The 20,855-nt window shown below is 31.7% G+C and overlaps 1 protein-coding gene across 3 annotated transcripts in view; it reads right to left on the bottom strand.

Annotated features, from left to right (window-relative positions):
• Window positions 1-20,855, bottom strand: part of LOC129218423 (scavenger receptor class B member 1-like) — a 126,082-nt gene that overhangs the window by 47,955 nt on the left and 57,272 nt on the right. For all 3 annotated transcript variants that reach the window (XM_054852676.1, XM_054852679.1, XM_054852677.1), the window contains exons 3-6: window positions 14,384-14,544; window positions 13,555-13,696; window positions 11,973-12,173; window positions 8,594-8,685 (exon numbers count right to left, since the gene is read on the bottom strand). In XM_054852676.1, coding sequence (XP_054708651.1) covers window positions 8,594-8,685; window positions 11,973-12,173; window positions 13,555-13,696; window positions 14,384-14,544 — 596 coding nt within the window. The remainder of the gene's footprint in view (window positions 1-8,593; window positions 8,686-11,972; window positions 12,174-13,554; window positions 13,697-14,383; window positions 14,545-20,855) is intronic.

Below are 20,855 nucleotides of genomic sequence, written 5' to 3'. Positions count from 1 at the left end.
GCCATTTCAATTCTGAGTGTGTCCAACGTTTCAAAGCTTGTATCTGGCTGTAAAATGCGGCTATTTCGATGGAAAAGGTGTCATTTTGTAGGATTTAATCTGCTCTTTCCAATTATGTACTTATTTCCCTTGTAAGTTATACAAGAATTTCAGAAATTGGTCGTTTTCTCAGAATTTTGTTTTTTTACTCATTTTCCTTATATCTACCATAACTCGGTTACGGTTAAGGATTGGACACGATAATGGGTGGTTCTATATCCCACTTGGGCTCTTCTATCACCCCATTTCGTATGGCAGATTCGATCGAACTCACCCTGTATATATATATATATATATATATATATATATATATATATATATCGGGGGGTTCAGTTTTTTTACTTCGCTGTGGTAAAGGTTAATGTTTTGAAATACGTGTTCTTTCAAATCTTACAATTAAAAGCTACTTTCGGGGCCGTGGCAGCCTGATCGGTAACGCATTGGACTCGGGGACCGGAGGGTCTCGGGTTCGATCCTCACTGGTCGAAGACCCACCGTCGTCATTAATGGTGACTGGGCGACGTTAAATATGCTCGTGGTCACAATGTCCTCCAAGTGAAACGATACCTCTGGGGGTGCCATACTAGGAAGTTATTCAGCTCCTGGCCTGGTTCTAAATTGTCTATCGAACTGTTCATAGATGGCACCACCATCTATTGTGTTGTCTGTGTACTGTCCTGGAAAACAAAATTCTGGAAACATTGTGGATTAATAGAGGTATAAGCTTCCCTAGTGGAATAGCAGAAACCTCAATCTGTGTGTGTGAAAGAAAGAAAGAAAAGCTACTTTATTAAAGTAAATTTTATTCTATTTACACGGAAGACCTCTGCGTTGCTGTATGGGAGCCCTTATTCTGAACTTTGAAAACGTGAGTTATGGTAATACTATTTGTAAGTGCTCTCTTTCTGATTTATTAGAATGTATTCAGTTGTAGTTAACATATTGCATACTGCTTATGGTAAGCTATAAAGGAAGCCACTATATTGGCAGATAGGATGTTCCAATTTTCGTCCTCAACGAAGATTCAAGTAAAAGACGATAATGCAGTGCATCTTAAGTACCAAACACGTGTTTATGAAGACAAATATGGAGGAACCTGAACCTGGAGACGTTGTCCTCAATACACTTCGTGGAAACACGAAACGTTCTCCGAGGCGAAGAACAAAAAAAATCCTTTGCGACGTTGTTTAGGGGGTTGCGAAATCACTCTTACAATTGCTAATGCACTTCAAGTGCACACTTTGTGTTGTTTTTCTTTTATACAGCTCTTAACCTATTGTAATTACCTGGTTTTTAAAGCAATATTGCTTCTTTTAGAAGGTGTATTGGAAGGGGGACGAAAATATGATAGCTATTTTCAATTCTGGTAAAAGTGAATAAATTTTTTTTAAAGCAGAAAGCAAATTCTTTTTCATGTATTTAAGCTAAAATAGCATGCTTTTTTGGTGGCATTAAAATTCTTTTTTCGCTTAATTGATCGTAACGTATGGCACCCAGAAACCAAAACTTAAAGGTGGGACGAAATATTTCGCCTTTACCCCATATTTGCTATCGACAAATTAGCTTCTAACTGTGTAAAATACAGTTTCACATTGAAAGGAGAAAAAAATAGACATTCTCATGCCAATCCTGTTAACGCGTCTCTACCTTAGTTTCAGTCAATCACTGGTAACCAAGACAAACAACAAATAAAATTATTTATATTGTATGATTTCATTCAGTCCTTTAATAGGTCACCAATGTCGCGAGTTTTTCAGACCTCGAACACTTCGAGTGAGGAGGAAAATATCTTAAGAAATATTAAAATAAAACTGTTTACTATGTACAACCAGCGCCGTCGACAAAATTTACGGACACTTATGCAACATGGCCCCTTACTTTTTACTTTAACCTTTAACCTCCTCTTTCTAGGCTCCGTTTTCAAAAAATATCCGAAATATTGTCAGTGGATCTAAAAGGTTTTTTTCACCGAAAATTGTCTGCTCAATTAAAAGCGATGCTTCTTTTTAATTTAAACTTTGTAATACTTTTCAAAAGATGCTCTCGCATACAGGGCCAGATTTAAACTTAGTGGAGCCCTAAGCTCTTTTAGGTATGACGGCTCCTTTTGTAGCTTGGATAACATTATGTCAATAGCAAAAAGAGCTATTTTTTAAGATTTTTTCTCACTATGTGTTTTTTCCTCCGTGTGTATGTGTTTTTTGTTCCCCAAAATTCTGGAGTCTTTTTATTTTTTATTTTTTACCTTGGAAGAGGAGGGGTGCAGGAGAGTGATTCTGGGACCTTCTTTGGGTTGAAGGTATAATATCTCTAATCAGGGGTTCCCGAGGTTTCTCCCCCGGGAAAAATTTTGAAAAATACATTAAAAAATTCTGCATTTTGAGGTCTTACACAGGGTAATAGGAACTAAAAAAACACCAGGAAAAAAAAACTTTTTCAAACATATACACTCGTTTGCAAATGAAGACAATACAAAACAAAAATTGCTCGTGATTCTACAAATCGTTGATATCAATCGACAGAGGGAAAAATAGCGAGTGAGGAAAAACTATAACGCATTGTCACTTACTCGCATCGACTTTGGTATATAGTAAGTTTTTGATCATCCCTTCAACCCACCAACAAACACAACACTGAATTAACTGGAAAAGGGTCAAGATTAAAAAAAGCTGTAAAAGAAATGTTGGAAATATTTAGAAAATAGGTAATGAGAAAGTAGCACCCTAAATATTAGAACAATTCATACTTTATACACCTGATAAGAAATAAAACTAAAGCACTTTTCAAGCAGTTTCAGAAGCTTTTAAAATTATTTTCAAGGCCTCTAGAACAATGAAAATTACTTAAAGCACTTCATTTGTACTTTCCAAGCTCTCCAATTGCTTGCTCTTACATTGCAGTAGAAGTTATATAAAAGCAAGCAATAACAAAAGAACTTTCAAAATACGGAGTTCCCGTTTAAATAAATAGCAAAATGTGAACATGCTAGTCACGAAAATATATCTCATTTTGGCGTCTTCTCCCCCCTCCTCGCATTTGACAAAGTTTAAAGTTTCCCAAATTGTTAAGGTGTTCAAGAAAGTGACGGTAAAATTAATTTTTTAAAGTATTTTTCCTTTTTTTTGGGATCGAATCATGCATTATTTTCGAGAGTTGCGAACCCATAAGGAAGCGGGGAATCTAAGCTACTATATTGCTTATAGGTAAATCCAGCATTGATTCTAATTAATACAGTGACATAACAGTACCTCACTAAGACATATAAGGCTGGTCTATACACTTTGATGTTGATGAGGAACGCTTCTTTCAAAATATTTCCTTTGGGCTACCGATTTTACTCTAGGAACAACACTAGAATTAGTTTCAGTTTGCATCACTGAACTTAAAACTCAAATCAATGCATATTTTAAAATCTTTTCTTCTAACTGCATCGTTTGCCTATGTTTTGAATTTATTTTATGTGTTATATGTGATGTGCTATGAGTTATGTGATGACGCAGAGATGTACGAGTCGAAAATAAGTTAGGTACATTTAGTTCCGAACGAACTTCTTGTTACGAATGTACTGCATTTGTTTGTATGAATATTCACTAAAACAATGGCAATACATTTTTTTCATTAAATCGGGTCTGGTGGGGGAAAGTGGTCAATGGGGTAAAGTGGGGGTACGTCAAATAAATGGCTATAGCTTGGAAATAAATGTTCGAATGAATGTCAAAATTTGATTTTAGGTTAAGGCAGTTAGAAACTGCGTTTTGAAAACAAAATTTTACAACTGGCAAAATTTTATTTCGTAAAAAAATATTTTGTGTTAATTTGAAAAATTTTTAAATCTAAACACCTCTTTTAACTAACTTCCTTGGAAAATTTTGTTTGTTAGAATTATGAAACGAATGACTGCGCAGGAAGTTTCCTACATGTCTCAAGAGCTCTTACTCATTAGCAGTTAGTTGAATCTATTTTGGATATTTTTTTAAAAACAATTTAAGTAAAATGGGGTAAAGTGGTCATAATATTACGCTTAAACGAATATTATTCTTCTAAAGTCTATCTTTTAGTATAAAGCAGATGTAAATTAACTATTAATTGCACTTAATAGGTATTGTTTTTACAGTAAACAGGGTTAATTGTACGATTGTATGCATATGCATACGCAGATACTCGTGTAGACACGTATATATACGTATTCACATAAATGCACCAATAAACACGTATATGGGTATCTACAAGTATTTTTTATCTATACAGATATACATTCGACTATACGCGTATAAACCCGTTTATACTCGTATATATACGAGTAATTATATACTCAGGTAAACATGTACATACGCATACGTACGCGAGTAGACACTTACATACTAGCATACAATATACATGTATACAGGGTGAGTTTAAACTTTTGGGCAAATTATTAAAAAGGGTTAGAGGGGAGGATAAGAAGCAAGAATCCTGAGAAACATATGGTCGCAAACAAAACGCTGACGCGCTACATGCACGCAAACTGATGGATGCAAAACAGGTCAGAAATTTATTCCAGAAAGACAATTTTACACAACATTTTAGGTCTTAAGAAAGTTTTAAAGCGATTGATGAAATTTGCGGCCTGCAGCTGATGCGTCGCAATTACAGAGCACTCTCTGTTGCAATAACGAAACTTTTGAAAAACTTTCATCAGTCGCTGTGTCTTTGCTGCGATGCGTGTATTAGAGCTATTACAGGCCGTAACTTTCAACAACGGATCTAAATATTTCTTAAAGACTAAAATGTTGGATGAAATCATATCTATGTAACACATTTGTGACATGTTATGCATCCATCAGTTTCTGGCTTTTTGTGCATGTAGCGCGTTAGCGACCATGAATTCCTTATGATTCTTTACTTCTTATCTTCCTCTCACACCCCTTAGATTTTTGCCCAAGAGCTTGAATTCACTTTGCAAGTATACATGTATATTAGCGGACATACTCGTGTATACATACATGCACTAGTGTATACACGTAAATGTACGTATATACGTCTATACAGATATATAATCTTGTTTACACGTAAACATACGTATATACTCCTGCTTCCATATATAGGGGAAAGGGTTGTACCTTGGGACACTGCTAATTTCTAAGAATCTATTTTTAGCAGCCTTGTTTTTGTAATCTCTTAATAGTAACTTTCACCACTAAATGGTGCCATAGTAAAAATCAGCACCAAATGAGTAAAATTGACGATTTTGTGAAAGTAAATTTCATGACTCTAAAGTAAATATATTCTTTATTTTTATTTCATTTTTTGTCTTTGTACTTGTAAATTTAATCAACTGAATATTATTTTGTTACAAAAAAGAAGTACTTTAAATATTTTGCTCATGAGAAAATAAAGATAGTGCATCTAGATTGACCATTATTTTGGTTTTTCTTAAACCAAACCTTTGGACCTGGGGACAGCCAAACATTTTGTACCTTAGGACACGTTCCAAGGTACAACATATGCATGGTTCTTAATAATTCAGATATGTTTAGAAACATGGAACAATGTTCTAATCATATGTAGTCTTTTAAACACATTTAATGCTGGATAATAATTCATTTTTCATAATTCATAGTTAATTATTCATGCTTTAATTCACTACCATGAAAAAAATACTTTTTTTGTTTTCTGATGCGAAATTAGTTCAAGTATATGGCTGTTTCCTGGATCATGAACACTTTCTCATAGCACAATAGGATGTTTCCCAAAGTACAATAGGATGTTGTACCTTGGGACAGCTTGGAAGTTTTACTTTAAATGGCTGGCAATATTTTATTTTCAAACTGTCTAAATTAAAAAAGCTAATTGCATAGAAATGTGTTGGGGTATTTTAATGTGACTTTTAGATTTTAATTTTGATTCAAATAATTGACGTTGAAAATTAAAATATGAAAAGTGTCCCAAGGTACAACACTCTCCCCTATAAACGTGAGCAGACACGTACCCCAAGCACGCACTGGATGTATCCACGAACTAACGCGTGTATACCCGTATATGTATGTACAGTTATATATGCGTATTTACGTCTACTCTACACGTATATACTCACTCAGGTATGTACGTATATACTCGAGATACAAGTGCTTACACGCCCCCCCCCCCCATATGATACGCGTATATACTTACGCGTTCGTACATACACGTGACACGTATATACTTGAGTGGGCATGTGAATGCATGTATCTACTCTTGTATGAACGTGTTTACTGATGCTTACACGACACGTATATACTCGTGTATGCCCGCATATACTCGTGCATACCCGTATATACTCGTGCATATACTTATAACTATAAAAATAACCGAAATATACAAATATAGGGTTATTTGTAACGGCTTTGCATCTCTTTTTAACTATGACCACTTTACCCCATGCTATGACCACTTTCCCCTACCAAATGGGGTAAAGAGGTCATAAATACATAGGGAAATGAAAGTTTTATAAAACTACTCAAATCAATATTTTTTCCCTGAAATTCAATGTACCGTGTTCTTTAATAATGCAATGTAACATAACAAAAAAGAAGTTAAAGTGTTTAAAGAATTTATTGTATTTATTATTCACCCAAGTTGAAAACCTAAGATTTTATGACCACTTTACCTCACCAGACCCTACTCCATTAAAATTTAATATTTATTTACTTGGAATGTTCACATTACGAATATATCTTACTAATATATATTATTGAGAATTACTCTCATAGATATTCTCAAGAAGATTCTCCAAACGATTAATACCTAGAGTTTTACAGCTTTACATACATGCCTCAATTTGCAGCATTGAAAAATAAAAAGGAAGTTTTACCTATTATTATATTTTAGGGCCAGCTGATTGAAGTCGAAACTGGGTCATTTGCATTAAAATCAAACTGCGTCGAATTCCAAGCTTTGAACAAAGAAAGTAAATGTAAGTTTTAACTTTTAACTCTAATCATTCATTTTAATCTTTATCATGTGTGAGGAAAAGTTAAATAATTTTAGTAAGTTTAATGAGCTTATTGACCGGTTAAATTTAGTTAATGAATAATCTGAGGCTAAATGTTTCTTTCAATTTGTCTTGCTGTCGCATTCTAATTCCAAGTTAGAACACACTTGCAATGAGAAATCAATATTTCATATTTATATAATCAAGCTTTATTTCAAATTTAAATCGTTTCAACTTTCTAAACTAATTTAATGTTTAGAATTGATACAAGACTGATTCCGTTTTGAAGTGTTGGGTTTTTATTTACTTCGTAAGGGGCTTTTAAATTTACTGGGATAATTCGATAAAATTTCTCATATATTTTTTTAAAAAAATCCATTACCAAGCATTAGTTCATTACTTCCGTTGGAGTACTAATTTCCAGTCACACAATTCAGATTCCTAAGCGCAAGTAATTAAATTCTATTCGTGGGTCTTTACAACTACATCTACATTTTTAGAATATCCGAAGTAATGTTTTTGTGGTATATTTTTAGAAAATCCGAAGCTATGTTGTTGTATATTTTTAGAAAATCCGATGTAATGTTGTTGTTGTCGTGTCATAGTTATCGTAATCAATATGAAGATATGGGGTGTCAAGCCCTCGAGAGGTTTGACTTCTTTATTTACATAGAAGACAACACAAGAAAGATTTAAAGTACGAAAAGAGGTAATGACACCCCGGGCTCCGGTGGGAATCAAACCCACGATCTCCGGCACAGGAAGCGAAGCTTCTGCCGCAGACCTACGGAGGCTCCAATCCGAAATAATTGTTGACAAACGTGAGGAAAATTTAATAAAATGTGTGATGCAGTACTTAAATTTTCATCACCGAGAACATTCAATGTTCAAAAAGATTTTGAAGTATGGAGGGGCAAGTTCGACTCTCGTCTAAGTAAAGTTATAAGCATTTTTGAGTGAAAGAACATCAATATTAAATAGGAAATTTATCATCTGCCTCGAGCTCAATTTTAACTAGCGTAAATAAAATAAATGAGAAGAAAGATCTGTGACCATTATTTTCTCGACTGTGATCAAATAAAACTCTTGCTTTTGTTTTGAGGCTTTTCCTGTAATCGGGAGATTTAAAATTTTTCCTTTTCGGTTATTTTCCCGCGATCAGTCGGGAAATTTTGCAGATTTTTTTTTTGTTCAAGCCTTATCGTTGAGCACGCGTCACTTGACATAACTTTTATTTTCGAGGTAGACCGTGCAAAGCCGGGTGACGCAGCTAGTAAGTAATAAAAAGAGATTGGCTTGTAAATATTAACCTTCCATAGCTATGACTGTTTTTAAATTGTTAGCCATAGTATCTTTCTGAACTGAATGTTATGTTGGAAATGATCTCTTCTATTTGTTATTAATACAGATAGAAAGACAAAATTTTGCATCTATACAAATTGCCCTTCATAAAGTTAAATACATTTCAAGTCGTGACAAATAAAAGTATAGCATAGCATAAAAAACCATGCAGATTTCAAAACGAGTTTACAGGTTTCTAGTTCAAAAACCGTTTTAAGCTTAAAGTAGAAGATTGAAGGTTAGTAAATATTTGTTTTTACAAACCTTGATTTATTCCAAGTATAGATTTGATCCACTTCTTGAATATCGTCTGCTCCAGTATATACTACGAATTCGCCATCATCTGTACCATTACGCTAAAAAAGGAATCAAAAAATATACTAATCTTACTCAGTACAGTTGAGTTCCTGTGAGCCCAAAATCGAATAACATCAAGAGGGTAATAATTGTTTTAATAGTTGATGTTACGCTAGTCACGTTATTTTTAATTGTAGTAACTATCTGATAAGGAACTGATGTCTACTATACATTCATAATTAATCTTTACATTCTTAAGCCAAAAGGTACAAAAATCTAAAGTGAGGCTTTAAGTATCAGAATAGCAGTTTTGAATATTAAAGCAAAATTTCACGAGGTAAAAAAAAGGTACGTTAATCATATGTGTAGTTTAGAAAAAGTTAAAACTTCTTGTGAAATTTTATGTTAAAAGATACGTGTTATGATTGATGAACTTGAAACAATTATATAAAAGTTAAAAGAACTTTTAGTACGTAATTTGTTCTATAGCCAATATGAGAAGAATTACCGTTCGCTGTCATTAATGTTAGGTTGGCAATAACCCTTTTGAACTATTGTCTGTTTTCTACGAGAAGGCATTTGACTCCTCCCTCGTCACGGGTATCCGATGATTCGATTTCGCTGTTTTCGGCAGACGGTATGTTCGGATTATAGGATTTTGGTGTAAAAGCAGCACTTTTTAAAGTGTAATAATAACTAAAATGACAACAGACAAGTGAAGCAATTCATGTAAAGGACACTAAGACTTTTTTGCACATTAAAATACACGTCCAAGTTAAGGATGTCTGGTTTTGTCTAATTTAGAAGCGCGTGGATTGCTTACCGATCACCCCCGCGTAAAACGGAATTCTGCGTTCGAGGAGGCGTGGCGAAGTGCCCTCTCATGAAAAACGGACAGTATAAACTTCGATTTTTTCATTTTTGTTTCCTGTTTTCCACTAAACTTTCAACCTACACTCTATTGCTTTTAGCATATTTTTGTATTTGCACTAGTATTTTAATTTGGCAATGCATTTAAGCACGTCGTATGTTATATGTAAGATTTGATTATTTGGTTCAGCAATCTTTAATTAGATTTGAACTTTTGCAGTGATACTTTAATATTTTTATTTTTTAAAAATTTTCTTCATGTTTTCAATTTTAGTCACTTTGAAAAAAAAAAAACTATATTTATTAAATGTTTCGCATTTAGTTTATAGTTTCACTGTTTGTTTGTCATTTTATTTCTAAGCTATTTCCTTCTAAGCTCCGCATTCTTTTTGAAGTTTTAAACTAGACATTACTGCTCTTTTTTCAAATTATTGCATTAGTTTATGAACAGTTCTTAATTTTTGCTTAAATGATTCATTTGAAATTTCGAACATTTTGGTTCAAAATTTTCTGTTTTGTTCTTACCTTATACGTTTCTTTAACTTTTGGTAAATTATTTTTTGGTTTTGCAATTTGCATTTCCTATTTTGTATTCGATTTTTCTAGGTTTTGCATTGATTGAAAATTTTTTACATCTGAATTGTGATTTTTGTCTTTTCGCTTAAGCGTTTCATTAAAGTTCAAAATTTTGACGTTTCTGCTTTTTGGGTTTTTCCACAAGGAAATATAAATCTATTTTTCATTCAACAGTCAAGTGTATCATTAAAACAGACATTACTTTAAACTATAAAGAAAGAATATTTTGCTATACACAGAAAATTTTAATTTTTCTTTAAAAAATGGAGTTCTAATAGCTGTATTACACAATTATCATGTATGATACTTTTGAATGTTGAAAAAAAATAACTCTCGCTCAGACCAAAACTCTATTTTAAACCCGAAATACCACAAAATTCCCAGACACGAAAACAAAAGAAAGAGATAACACATAACATCAGTGTCTGAGTTTAAATTGAAAAACTTTCCAAATTGCTATAATATTCAACACCAGATTGCAATATGAGCTCTAGGAATTCTCACAAAACCCTTAACTCTGACGGGCAAATTTTTAGAAAAGAGAGTCAAATCGCCAAACAGTCAGGCGTATTATGATTAAGGTCTCAGAAGCTGATATTTGTGCCTATAAAATGGAATGAACATATTCAACCAAAAGCTAGTATGGATAGCAGTAATCACAAAAAAAAAAAAAAAAAGAAAGAAAGACCTGCGCGCATTTTACTTACAAAATGTATTACTTACCATCTGTTTCTTGTACATTTCAGATAGTTACTTTAGCTAATCTGGGAGTATGCTTTGGTAGGAGTGTTAGTTCATTAAATACTAACTGTTTTGTAATATTTTATTTAATCTCAAAAGTATTTAATTTGTTAAATGAAATGTTACAAAAACATCCTTCTGAGAATAGTAAATTGGTAATTAGTTATCGTCAAAGGTACAAGCAAATCAGGCCCGTAAGCAGAAATGAGCATCAGGGTCGGTCCTCAGATTTTGTTTTGCAGTGTCATGGAGTCATAAAAAACGATTAAAGATTTAAAAAAAAAAATTATATTATGCCTATTTTATGCCTGAATAAATAAATAAATAAATAAATAAATGAATATATATATATATATATATATATATATATATATATATATATATATATATATATATATATATATATATATATATATATATATATCCCACTTATCCTCCCTTCTTCCTATTTGATAATTTTGCAATCAATGCAAAACCTAGAAACGTCGAATACAAAATAAGAAATGCAAATTGCAAAACCAAAAAAATAATTTACCAAAAGTTAAACGAACGTAGAACTGAAGAACAGAACAGAAAATTTTGAACCAAAAATGTTCAGAATTTCCAATAAATCGTTTAACCAAAAATTAAGCACTATTCATAAACGAATGTAATAATTTGAGAAAAAAAAAGAAGTAATGTCACATTGCAATAATAAACCTCTTCAAAACCAGAGGCTGGATTCTCTCTTATACTTCATAATTTATTCTCAAAATTTACCTGCAGTACACATCTGGATGTAATCTCATAGCAGTGATCAGTAGTGTTCCTATAGGGTATGCTCCACATACGCCGTATACTCTCAAATATTTGTTAGACATATAGCGTATACCCTCAAGCTTCAAAAATTTTCATACAATGACATATTACGTATATGATCGCATACACGTATTGTGCGTGATAGATTACTGGAGTATACCCTCAGAAAAATTGATGGGAACATCACTGCTCACACAAATACAATTATTTTATAATAAGGAAATTGGGGGGGGGGGCAACATCTCCCCCCCCCCAAAAAAAAATACGAAATAAATTCCCCGCCTGAGTCCCTCCTCTGGCTACGGCCTTGAAGCAAATTATAGCTAAAGTAGTATCAAAACTATAAAATTAACAAACGTACTTCATAAAACCATCCAAATTTATCATAAGGCATATTCATGAATGCCTTAGCTGCTTTCATCAAAGGATCTTCATATCCAGTAAAAAGTAGTTCATCTACAGTTTTTGTCACAAACCATGTGCTGTTGAAATGATCAAAAAATTCTTCAAGAGCGTAATACACCAAAGCCATATCCATTTCTTTACCTTTGGCAGCAGCGGCCTGCAAGGAAGGTAATTATCAATTAATTTGAACATTTCTATTTTTTTTCATCAGCTATCTGTGAAAGCAAGTACCTTCCTCAAATTCTTTTAGAGGGTTAGAGAATAATAAGCAGCAAAAATTAGAAAGGGAAGAAAAAAAGAACTTAATGAAAATACTTAATTGACAAACGGTGTATATTGACAAACGAAATTTATACTCGTGAAATATTTTCTATATTTCCTGATTTTAATCATGTTGAATTTACATGATCTGAGCTGGTTTTTGTTTGTCCAATATCCGGATCAACCTTTCACTTAATTATTTAAGATTGCATTACGTGATGGGAAACGACATATTTATGTTCAGCGCGTTGATTTTGAAGTACAATTTTTGCAGATCGAATTTTATTTTCTTATTTTAAAACTACGAAAAACACGCTGCGCTGTTTTCCAAATGTCGGCGAGGTGAGGAGACGGTGTCGCAAAATTGATGGTTTTTCCCAACCTCAAAAATGCTCAACGCACCTAAAGAAGTTTTCACTTCAATAAATAGATATGATGGCACATAGCACTGGGTGAACTGACCCGTATGACCCCTTCAGGTTCTAAATTTAAGTTTAAAACTTAACATAAAAAGTCGCCCCAGTCATAGAATTCCTTTTTTTATTTGTTTGGACTATAAAAAAGGATTTTCCCCTTACCTAAGCAACATTTTATAGGTCTTACAGCAATGCTCACATTCCAGTTTTGATCTTTATCGCTAGTGAATATCATGATTCAATTTGTCTTTACTTTTGGCAACTCTACTATTGCTTACATGAAGTCAATTAATTATGCTATGTCAAAGTCATGTCAACGCTAATTTCAAAAGATTGATGGCAATGCTGTATAACAAAGGAATTACAATGGGATGAAAAGGCTAAAGCAGCCGAAAATTGAAAGGAGAGTTAAGATATATGAAGAAGGTTATCAAACATAGGAAATACTAATCTTGGAATAGAAAATATTAAATGCAAGAAAATACTAAAACAATAGTATCGAATTTGCATTAAAAAGGGTAATCTGCATCGTTTATATGGATATAATGCTGCTCATTATTATTATTTTGTAATGGAATAATAATTTGTGGATATTGCGTGAATAGAACTATCTATAGATCACTAATAAACGTCTCTAAAGATCAGTAAGCAACAATTAAAAGCCCACAGTTTTAGAGTTAATATAAAGAAATGCATGATAAACGCATTTTTTCCTCCCCCATGGAAGAATATTTGTATTGAGGATGTTTTGTTTTAAATTTAAATTACAAAAAGGAGACTATTTTTAAGGTCGGTTTAGGTAGTAAATAGGCATCAAAATGTGGTTTATTTTTAGAGTTGAAATTTTAGTGGTATACTAACCATCATTGGAACGTTTAAAGTAGTTATGTAGTCCTGTAGAGATCCATTAGTACGATCAGGCTGAAAGTACCACCTTTTGATCTGTTTGTAACTGAGTGTACCGTTATCCCGCCATGTAACATTAACTTTTTCTCTGGATTCTCTAAATATAAAAAAACGTGATTAAAATAGATAACAAGTAGTAGAAATTATATAAAGTTCATAATTAAGTTCAAGTACTCTTTTAATAGAATATTTCTGTTTCATAGAATAAAAAAGGTTGCCCAAGTTTTTAAAAAATGTAGAAGCTCTACGCAATATTTTCTTTTCTTAGAACGCTATTTTTTGCTTTAAAAAGTCTATCAACTACTAATGCATGACTTTTTGCACATAATGTTTTTATTATTAAGTCATGTACCAATGAGTTTAATTTAATTTATTATGCGAGGGAGGGGGTTCATAGATGGATGCACTGAAGAGAAACAATTTTATTTCTTATACTTCACACAAAGCAAAGACTATGTTTTCTTAATTTAAATGGGCTTGAAATTTTACTGAAGAATTATTTTCTTCACTAACATAAAATTTACATCAGTTAAATTCCGTATTAACACTTTACAGCATAATACGATATTAGATTTGTCTATGAAAATTACCATAGTATGGAAAACAATACGAGTCTAAGATTAATTTTAGAGACACGAGATATTAAACATGTTCGAATTAGCCGCTGCAAAACACATCATTCTTTCAAGTTTTTACGAAACTTTTATTAACTATATCAGAAGCCAAATTTGAGAAACCTTGATGTAAACAAAAGAAGGAATGAAGAAATTAAGAACTGTAGTACCTGAAAGTGTAAGGTCCCACTTCTTCCAAAATAGGCTTGTTGGTGAAATTATATACTTCTTCCGTGTTAGTTACGTTGAAAAAATAAAATTCTAGATATATAGGAACTGGAATATCTTTCCAATACTCATAACTTTGTGAACCTTCTTTAAGTACTAATTTCTGGGGGAAAAAAAGGAAAGAAAATATGTAATACGGCGTATATAGCAACACAATAGCTCGTATGAAAAGTTTGCAATAATAAATACAAACATGTGTTAACATAAAAAATAAAGATTTATCAAATTATACTCAAAAAGTGTTTCATCAAAAGAAAAGTACTGTGAAATCCACTTAATCGAACCACCTTTTAATTGGACCAGCCGCTTATTCAGACCAAATCTTAATGAACTAAAACAATTTCCATTACGCAAGGCTAATATTATTCTCTTATTGGGATCAAAAATCCGCTAGATCGGACCTGGGATCATGAGAAAAAATTGGAAAAAAAAATTTAAAATCTCCCACTGGAAGTGAGTTTCAAGTGGGTTAATTGTTAGTGCACTAAAAATTAATAATGGTTCCTCGAAATTTTCAATTACTCCCAGCAATATTTACAGGAAAAAAAATGCTTAACGGAACTACTATTTCATGGTGGCGCTGTTCCAGCAGAGATCAAAATTTCAGTGAGATTTCAAATTTCTTCAGTTCAGTTAGCTCGTTCAATATTATGTAATTAAAAAAAAAAGTTTAATTGTAAAACGCGTAATTTAATACAGTCCATTGTTATTTCAAATTTCCTACTAGTCCTTAATTGCACTTATTTTCTCACTCTCACATTTTTAGTTACTTCTGGTTATTGAATTAAATTGATTGTGACTGGAAGGAATAATTAAAACCGTATCGGTCAGATAACGTTTATGAACGAGTGTAAAAAGAATTTTCGAGAAATTTTAATTAATTTTTTAATGGGAAAATTTCGCCAACAGCAAATTTTCTTCTTTGTGTTCTCAGCATACACATGAGACTCACAATAATCATAAGGGCTTTTAAATCTTTTGTGTATAGCATTTTCGGTCAAGCTACGTTGGTCCTGTTCGCTTAATCGGACCAACTGGTAATTAGGGTCAGAATGGTCCTGTCCCAATGTGGTTAATTAACCGGAATCGACAGTACTGAAAATTACACCATACAGACAAAAGTTAGCTACTGACAAAAGTTAAACGGGCGTTTTCCTATAGCTCATCAAAACTAATATAATTAAAGAAAAATATTTTTGTTTGATTTTTATACTGTATGAAGTCCAAAGAAAAAAAAAGAAAGAGAAAGCCTTTGGCGTTACATTTGGCAATATTTAAAAAATGCTGTTTCAATTTATTTTATAAATTTCGGACCTGAAAGTAAATTGACAAGAAAGAAAAAAAAAGAAAGAAAGAAAAAAGTATGAAATTCGCTGTTACGCATCATATTCATCAATAAATTCCAATTTTTTTTTCAAACGGCAATGCTTTCAATTTAAGAATTTTTTTTCAATATATAAGAGGACAAAAGCAAGGGAAACAAATTTTCTGAGCAAAATTTCTAACTTGAATAAGTAAAAAAAGAACATCAAATAAAAGTAAAGTTCATTAATGAATCATCAAAAATCAAACTTAACAGCGAAAATAAATAAATGTCAAGGATAAAAATAAGAAAAATGCATTTCAATTTTTTTGAAACTTTTTCTTCATTGCTCCTTCCCCCCTACAGAATAATAGCAATTGTAATGTTTACTATGAAAATACAGGTTTTAATATATTATACCGTTTATATCACAGATAAAGCTGCTTGCATTTTTCCCTTGCTTTGATTTCACTATACTGTAATTCAAGTAATCAATCTCTCGATCTTTCGCGAACGTTACTTTAGTCTATGCGAAACGGAATTTCGATTTCATTCGCAACTTTTTTCCTACTATTTTAAACAGAAAGTTCAGAATGAATTTAGTAAATGATTCCAGTTTATTTTATTCTTTGCCACTGAAAAACAGTTGTAAAGTATTCTTGATTCCTCAGATGAAAGAGGTTGAATTTCTCCCGTAGGCATTTATATGAAAATTGGAGGTTTTCAATACCTCTAAAATAATGAAAAAAAAAATGAAAAATGATTTTTTTTCTTTTTTTTGCCAGTTCTTCTCATGAGCTTCTTCCAATAAAGCTTCTTCGAAGTAAATCCACGTTTTACATCAGGACACACACACACACACACACACACACACACACACACACACACACACACACACACACACACATATATATATATATATATATATATATATATATATATATATATATATATATACACATAGTATAAAATGAAGTCCCCAAAAAGCGTCTGTGTGTTTGAACTCGCAAAACTCGAGAACTACCCGGCTGATTGCGCTGAAATTTTCACAGTTTGTTCCTTTAAGTCCTGAAAAGGTTTGCAGACCAGTTCGAATAAAATTCGATGAATAGTTCTTTTTTTATTCCAATTTACGTCCGATTTTCACATAAATTTTCAAATATGGGGGTGAAAAATTACTTGCACATATTAATATTACATATCGTTAGAAAGGATAGAATTTTCCGCGTTCTACGCAATTTGTTTCAGTGCTCTAACTTTATTACGGCGGGAATTATTTGCGTTTTTAGCTCGAATTTTTTTAGTCTTAGCTGAAATTTAGTCACTACTTTCTTCATTAAATAAATCAATAAAAAGTGAAGGAATTGTCCCACAGCTTTCTTTTTAACGCCATTGGAAAAAACGACCTTTTTTTACTCCAGATCTAACTCGACCTATGGTCGAAGAAGTAAGCTTTTATCTCAAAAGGGAAAAAAGTTACAAGCCTTTTTAAATCAAGTTTAAGAAATCTCGATTCCATTCAAATTGTGAATCATTTTCTTTCGCATTTTAATTCCTTAAACTTATTTTACTTTGTGTTTCCATGGTTACGTATTTTAAATCCGTCTTTCTGGATTTAATTTCTTAAAAGTATTTTAATATCTGTCGTCATTGTTTGGAAGTTTTTTATTTATTTTTTACGCCTGATTGTTGAATATACGTCACTTGACACAATTTTTATTTTCAAGGTAGACCGGGCAAAGCCGGGCAACGCAGCTAGTATATATATATATATATATATATATATATATATATATATATATATATATATATATATGTATATTCATGAATAAACAATCTAAATAAAATTGAAGATGCAAAAAGCAAGAACATAAAAATGAAAAAAGGTGAACCAGAGACCGACACTTTCTCAAGGGGAGGACCGGTCCCTAAGTTCACACCGGTCACACACTTTAGTATTTATTCTTTCATTTTTTTTCAATGTCTTTGAATTTATATTTAAAATTTGTTCTTGAAATGTATCTCATGTTATATATATATATATATATATATATATATATATATATATATATATATATATATAATAATAATAATAATAAAAGTGAAAAATATTGAAAAGACCACACCAAGAGCCCATAGATGCGCAACGCAGCAAAACTAAAAAGCCAAGTAAATATAAAATTAAGCAATCAGAAATTCAAATATTAAACAAATTATAAATAATAAGTGATGATAAAAAGGAAAAATGCAAACAGCTATTAAGTAGGAATTTCCCTTGATAATAAATTATATACAGCATACCATAACTCATCTAAAAATCTTTGTATTTATTCACTGTTTAGATTTGGAAATAATACAAGTACTTCTCGTTTTAATAGAGGATCAGGAAAATCCCCTCCTCGTTTCTACATTTTTTCGCCCATTGAAATTCTTGATAAGCTTGAAAATTCATTTTGTCATTCGTATGACACTGAATATGTTAGGAAATTTCTTTTTAGTCTAAAACATAAATTTCTTAAAAAACTCAAAAATTTCCTTTACTACCTTTTCAAAAATTCACACTTTGAATTTCTTTGTTATGATCTTCTGATCTATAAAGTTGGTTCTACTCAACAACACCAAACTTACTACTGTACTTTTAGTTTTTTGCAAAAATCCTTCGACTATTTACACTTTTCAAAACTACACAGTAAACTTTTGGATTTTTTTCCCATCAAAGAGCTACAAATTGTCTTCAGCTACAAATTCAATCCTCCTTTCTCGAAAAAAATTCTAAACTATCAAGAAGTTGCAAAAAATTTTGATAAATATTTGAACTTTGATTGTAATTGTGCTAATTTCTCTAATTCCATCTTCTTCAACTCTGATCTTGGTCATATTCTAACCGGTGATTTGAATTTCTTACAAAACAAAAAACTCATGAAACTTTTTAGTTTGGGTACTAAATATCGGCCTAATTTTCGTATTAATTTCCTAAAAGCTTTTAATAAGCTTACATTTGAACTTGAATATTTTTTAAGAAAAATCTCCTATTGTTTTAATGTTCCACTTAATGCATTTCTTGAATATAGACACCACTTTTTAATTGAACTGAAATCACGTTTACGTGATATTGTTAACACAGAATCTTCATACTTCCATCTCTCTGCTGATGAAAATAATGCCATTAATGATTTTAAAAAAGCCTTTGTCTTTACAGTTGTTGATAAAGCCAGCTCTAATTACTCTATCTGCTGCAAAAAATTATATGCTAATATTTTGAAAAATGAACTAGAAAAAACCACCACTTATGTTTCCTCCAAACTTAATGAATCCTCCATCATCAAAAAATTTGCTGCTGCTTACAAACTTTTTAAATTGCCACGTCCTGATTCTGTTAACTTACCTTACTTATATGCTATTCCAAAATTTCATAAAACACCTGTTGGATTTCGCTTTATTTGCTCTGCCACCAACACCATCGGAAAAAATCTGAGTGTAAAGCTCGAACAGTTTCTCAAAAAAATTCTTGAACAACTTAAACTTCAACAAATGAATTGGTTCTGGATTGTTAATAATAGTGTTGAAGTGATCAATTTACTTAATATGCTTGATATAAATTACTTAGAAACTTTTGATTTTGAAAACCTCTTCACCAATATCCCACTCATTGAACTTTTTTCCTCTATTTCAGAACTTTTTAATTCGGTCAAGGATTCCCTTGATTTTAATGAATTGTTTTTTCTTGGTCTTTTTAAATTTTGTATTTTCAATAATTTTTTCAAAAATGGTAATTCATGTTTTCTACAAATTAATGGCATAGCAATGGGAGCTAATTTTAGCTCTACATTAGCCAACCTTTTTCTTTTATATTATGAGAGAAAATATTTAATTGACAATCCTTCCTTTACACCTCTTTGTTGCAGATACATCGATGACCTTTTGTGTATAAATTTTCCTAATTTTTCTGAACTTAGCAAAACTATTTATCATAGTTCATTAACGCTCAAAAAGACCAGTTCTAATCAACATAGCTTTAATTTCCTGGATATCAACATACAAATTGACTCAAATTGTTCCACTACAATCTATGATAAAAGACGCGAATTCAATTTCACAGTTAACAGCTTACAAGATTTTTCCTCCTGCTTAAGTAAAAAGGTTTTTATTGGCATCATTGTTTCGCAAGCTATCAGAATAAAAAGAATTTGCAATACCATTTCTGCATTTAAGCAAGAAATTTCAGTACTCAAAAACTTACTTTTTAATAATAACTTCCCTAAAAATCTAGTTGAAAACATTTGCTTAAGTATAGCCTTCGATGAGCATTTCGTTTCTTTTGAAACTGTTTAACTGTGTAAATGTATGATACAACCGTGACAAACCATTTTTTATGAATCGCCGAGGTGGATGAATTTTTTACACGTGCGATACAGACGACTCGGTATGTCTATGGACTGATTTCTGGATATGTTTTTATGTTTTTAATGTTATGTTGACAAATGGAATGTTTTTTTTATCAGGTTGAACAATGGATTGGGTTTTTGTTTACGTGGATTTCAAGGTAAGACAATTTTGTTATAGGCAGGTACTTTCCCGTGGAAGGCTAATTATCGGAACTTGTTTTCCTAATTAGTCGAGGCGAAACCCCCTGCTTTTAGTTTTAGGTTTGAGCTCTAGTTTATTGTTTTTAGCTTAGCAAGTGGTGCTTTTGCCCATTGTTACTCTATATTGCATGTACTGGAGCTTAAATATTCTCTTCTAGTTCATAGTTAAAAATTTTGGTCTTTTGACCATAATTAATGAATCCTCCACGGCTGATGAGCTCTGGATTCACTCTTTATCTATTCCTACTTAATAGCTGTTTGCATTTTTCCTTTTTATCATCACTTATTATTTATAATTTGTTTAATATTTGAATTTCTGATTGCTTAATTTTATATATATATATATATATATACAGTGGTTGGAAGTAGCGACGCTACTGTAGTAGCTACATTTTTTAGTAGCTTGTAGTGTAGTGCACTACTTTTTAAAAAAAGTAGTGTAGCGAGTAGTTCAATACAAAAAATAAGTAGTTTGTAGCGATTTCAGGAAACTACTTTTAAATAAACTTCCGAAAAAAAAAGAAT

The sequence above is a fragment of the Uloborus diversus genome, chromosome 3, assembly GCF_026930045.1.
Source record: "Uloborus diversus isolate 005 chromosome 3, Udiv.v.3.1, whole genome shotgun sequence".
Classification (NCBI taxonomy): Eukaryota; Metazoa; Arthropoda; class Arachnida; order Araneae; family Uloboridae; genus Uloborus; species Uloborus diversus.
The sequence above is the reverse complement of the archived record's forward strand: the minus strand, read 5'-3'. Positions and strand labels throughout refer to the sequence as shown.